The 4,966-nt window shown below is 29.4% G+C and overlaps 1 protein-coding gene across 1 annotated transcript; it reads left to right on the plus strand.

Moving 5' to 3' along the window:
* Positions 1–329: 329 nt before the first annotated feature.
* On the plus strand, positions 330–3,656 carry LOC126845764 (uncharacterized). The gene is made up of 4 exons (XM_050584649.1): positions 330–468; positions 2,037–2,231; positions 2,855–3,139; positions 3,338–3,656. Exons 1-4 carry the CDS (start codon positions 421–423, stop codon positions 3,398–3,400), a joined length of 591 nt encoding a protein of 196 aa, XP_050440606.1. The 5' UTR covers positions 330–420; the 3' UTR covers positions 3,401–3,656.
* Positions 3,657–4,966: the final 1,310 nt, after the last annotated feature.

The following is a 4,966-nucleotide window of genomic DNA, read 5'->3' on the forward strand; positions in this document are numbered from 1 at the left end:
TATTAATATACCTATATATACATACCTACATAGTGATCCATTTATCACAAGAGACTTATTTTCGAAGGAAATAATTACAAATTTTTCTTTTATAAAACATTCGTATTTATGTTATTGTACAATATTATAAAATCACTAAATATTTACCTATTTTACGAAGCGTTATTAACTTTTAAAACTTTTTACTTACTCTGGAAAATACTTAAATAAGTGAATATTTTGTCATTTTATATTTTTTTTAAACTACGAAATTGTAATTATTTTATGGAAGAAATAAGTGTCTTATATACGTTAATCACTCGGTATATAATTATATAAATATTGTTAGGTTCAAGGTACAAGGACCATAATAACGTGAACATCATAATCGGTTATGAATGTGGATTTGGCTACAGTTTATAGTTTTCTCCAGCCATAATCATGTCTAGTTGTGTTAAAGTCGTATTGACAGCTTTGGTCGCTGTTCAGGTGAGTGATTAAAATGTAATTTGTCTTATAGATCAATTATTTGCAAAAACAAATAGTATAAATAAATTATTGTAATCATTTATTTAAAATCATCGGAATCATATTATATATTACATGTTCTTGAAAACGAAGCAAACATGTCTAGAATATTATACAGAAATCGCATTAAACATGTAACAGATTAGCGATGTAAATGGTTAGACACATTAGCTAGGTACTTCATACATATTTCTTAAACTGTAAATCAATAGGTACAATATTTAATAGTATCAATACTTTACAATAGGTGCCAATGGTACAATGTACAAAAGGCGACATGCATTGCAATTCATTTTTATTTGCAATTAAGTTTGATTTGTATCGAATAGAACTTCGAATTTTGACTTTTTTATAACGTTTATCTTCAGATTTATCAAACAAACTTGTATAGGTTCCTCTATAATATATTTATAAATATTTGTATACCGCTGCCCCGGTAGAATAGTAAAAACAACTGCAATAAAGAAATTTTACAGGAGAACCAAATAGTTGATAAAAATATTTTTAAATGCTCTCTAAAGTCTAAACTATAATATACATATGATAACTATGCGAATCAATTTAATCAGATCAGCAATTATCAATTTAACTGTTTCAATAAACGATTTACTTGGCCTTTGTGGTTCAGTATTTTTATTATTAAGATTGTAATTGTGAGTTTATGATGTTTTATAAGGTCAACACAAGGTTGGAGTTTTATGGTTAAATACAAATAACAAATAATAATTTATGTGTATTATGTCTATATAATATCCAAGGTGTAAATAACAAAAATCAGAACCTTTTAAAATTTTCTTTCATAATTAAAAAAACAACAATACAAATCCTAGATTGCTTCCGAGACCAGTTTTGAATTCAGCAAAAAAATCGCGCTGTAAAAAACTATGAAGCAGATACTGATTTAGTGAAAAAAATACTAAAAAAAGAATCTAATAAATTTAATTTTGTTCATGTATTTGTTTTTGATACAATGCGCTTGTGAAAAGGTCAATATTATCATCGAATAATACCTAATCAACTGATTATTAAAAAGGTTATCGACAAACATTTTCAACTATTTTCAAAGAAATATATGTAAACAAAAAAACAAATGACCTGGTGGCTTAATTTTCTGACCATACCACAGATGGTATGACTTATATTTATCAAAATTGATGAAACTGCAACTGCTAATAATAATAATAATATTTAACTTTATTAACATTATATAATAAATTATTAAATTAAAAGCACTGGATTTCACTGTAGTGAGGCGGATGTGAATAATGGCGAAATTGGAAACTTTGAGATGGGTGATGTGCATTGGAGTGACTACTGAGTATCAATGAGTAGTCATTAGTAGACAAAATTATGGGGAATAGATTGAGGTGGTTTGGAAATATTGAAAGAAAGATAGGAAAATGTTTTTATTTTAATAGGATGTTTTTATTTGTTGGTATGATAATTTGACTGGTGATAAATATGCCTGTAACTTCAGCCAACTAATTAGAATTAATTTTTTGTAAATATAATTTTTTACTTAATTATAGGTGCTCGGTGCCCCAAGGGTAGACGAAAACTTATGGCTTACCAAAGCACTGGCTACCCAAAAATCTATGAACGAGTCGTTTGCAAAAATTTTTACGAGCGGAGTCGAAGATGCGAAAATCAATACCATTGCCAATAAGGGTTTTGCCGACTTCACTAAATTCATCAAGGACGGGATAGCTCCGACATTGAAGAAGGTAGCATAGTAATAATTAATAAAAAATAATTATCGTTTTTTAAGTGAAAAAATGATATATGTTTTTGTTCGACTGGACAATATCTCGTACTTTTTAACATGTTAAAAACACAAGTTACCAAATAATTTGATAATTTAAGGTGGCGCAAAGCGATTTTTGACTTTTATTTTCAATTAATTTCACAAATGTGATTTTTCGAAAAAGTCGAACATTTCCGGCAGTCTTGGGATTAGACTCTAGAAATGTCTCATATTTTATTATCAAAATTGTGCTGCAGTGTGACCAGACGAACGAAATTACATTTCTCTAGTACATACACAGTGTATACTTTTTAATTGTTACACTAGAGCAACCAGTGATACAAAACATAAGACTTATCAGTTATCATCGCATCTCATTCTCATATTGGCGTATGAAATTTTAATTTTCAATTGATCCATATAATCGATAAGGGTGACAGCAGTTGTAATGTTTAACAACCTATAAAATAAAGTATTTATTTTTATTTAAAGAGGTCACGCTAATCCTTTTTAATCACTTCGTCGCTGAGTGCATAACGTGATGCGTTACAGCTCTATACATTTTTACTCTATGGTATTATTCGGTGTGATTCGCGGTTACAGGTGGACGCGAATCCTATTTACGAGAAAGTAAAAGCGAGATTGAACTATTGGCTCGTTGAGTTGGACAACTTAAACAACGGAAACGCAACCGATTTGTCAAAGCAAAGGGGTAACACGGCTTGGGGAAAATTCGAAACAGCCATTGACAGGATGGTGAAAAGGGCGCCCGACTTCAAGAGGAAAATCCAAGCGGCCCGTCCGGAAGTCCGGCCAGTGTTGGACGACATAGGCAACTTCTTCATGGAGATAATCAACAAAATAGGCGAGATTGCGAAATCTGTAGAGGTAAATACAGGGCGATTGAACCCTATGAGATGTCGAGTGGCTCATGATAAAAAAAAATCACTCTGTATTGAGTGATTTTTTTTCGGCTTATCGAAATACAGTGAAATTAGGTTTTTAAAATTTCTCAAAAAACAGATTTTGTTCGATTCGGAACGTCGAAGCGTGTTATGTTAATATTTTGATTTTTTTTTCTTTTAGAAACAAGTCCAAGACGCTGAGAAAAAAACCGTACAGACTAAAGCTAAAGGAAAAAATTTGTGATTTTACAACAGTGCGGTATAGTTTCTTAATGCCGTTAAGATGTTAGCCGTATAACACCATTATATACTAAGTACTGACCGCTTAGATAATTTACATATTATGAAAATATTATTTTATACACATGATAAACTAAATTTTATTTTTAAGTTATGACTAGAATTAGAATTATGTACTATTCGAAAAAACGAATCCAACGAGAATTTGTCGTTTAAAGACAAAATTCCTGACAAATATATATATATTTTTGCAACTTTTATATTAATATCGTTATTATTGTTTATTTAAAAATAATAAAATATTCTAAATAGCATTTTGGTACGGGTTAAAATAAGATACTTCGAGGCACGGTTTCAATAAAAACAATGTAATTAAATTATATTGTTAAGATACCTGATGATGATTCATTGTCGCGTCAATAACACTACTGTTGTTGTTAACACTCTGTATCGACTTCACGGACAACAATAGTATTCACTTTACTAATATTATAATTCAGTTTACTAGTTGTCAATTGTCACATGGCTGTTGTTGTATTATAACTGATAAGGGTGAAATTGGTGTGGCAATTATTATCGGCCTCATTTCTTTACAATTACCCCACTCGCAACTAATTTACACAATTGAACGCTTTAATTGCGCATAATAAACTATATCAATAGTTTACATAACGTTGTAAATTTAGTCATTTATAGTTTGTAGTGAGAAAGTAAAATAGTCTCTCTGCTCCGCATCAAAAATCGAATATTAAAAAAACATCAGCACATTGGGGATGTGGAGCACAAGTATTTAAAAATTATTACATCTGAAAGTGATAAAATCACTTTCAAATTAACTATTCGATGCAAAGCTGTTGATGACAAAAACTATTAAGTATAAATAAAAATCATTTTATTGACAATACATGTAAAAACAATACCTAGTGTTATTCGATTTTATGAGGTTTTATCAATAAAAATAAGTAGTTTAGATTTTTTAACTTCTTTAAACATATGTTAACGTAACCTTACAAAAGTTTTCACTATAGATTTTTGAGAAAAGTGTTACAGGTAAAAAATGAAAACGTCGATCAAAGTAGATACATAATAATTCTGTGTGTTATGTTAAATAATATAAGTTTTTTCCATGATTGTTTGTCTATTTACAATACAAGAAACCTAAAAATAATAGGTTCGAAAAAGTTGTTAATAGTTGTGTTCTATGTTGAATAATCAACATGCCGTTTGCTGTTCATGTTTAATTTATGTTTTTAAAGTTAAAAACATTAAGCGTCGCGCTTAGAAAGTTATAATGAAACCGCGACGAGAAAATTAAGAAAATATTTTTTTTCTTAAACTCGTCTACACTTTTTTTTATCTGAATTTTAAAAAAAAAATAACTTAATACCATAAATCTTTAAAATCATAAATATTATGACATAATATTAAATTATCTGACAATCATCTGACATGACGTTTTGACACGACCGTATTACGCGCAAAAACCAGCGTAGGTTTCTTTTTTCAAGCACTTTGCCAGTGGGAGTTGGCCAGACCGTACAAACAATGTAATATTGTTTCAATTTAAATG

This window comes from Adelges cooleyi, unplaced genomic scaffold (assembly GCF_023614345.1).
Source record: "Adelges cooleyi isolate 19-005CV unplaced genomic scaffold, UGA_ACOO_1.1 ACOO_flye_CR_arks_rails_tigmint_CR_PRNA_8, whole genome shotgun sequence".
Classification (NCBI taxonomy): domain Eukaryota; kingdom Metazoa; phylum Arthropoda; class Insecta; order Hemiptera; family Adelgidae; genus Adelges; species Adelges cooleyi.

Excerpts from the sequence above, each read along its gene's own strand:
- LOC126845764 (XM_050584649.1), top strand. The coding sequence starts at position 421 with ATGTCTAGTTGTGTTAAAGTCGTATTGACAGCTTTGGTCGCTGTTCAG. Across the intron at positions 469-2,036 it reads CAGCTTTGGTCGCTGTTCAG|GTGCTCGGTGCCCCAAGGGT; the intron begins GTGAGTGATTAA and ends ACTTAATTATAG. Across the intron at positions 3,140-3,337 it reads AGATTGCGAAATCTGTAGAG|AAACAAGTCCAAGACGCTGA; the intron begins GTAAATACAGGG and ends TTTTTCTTTTAG.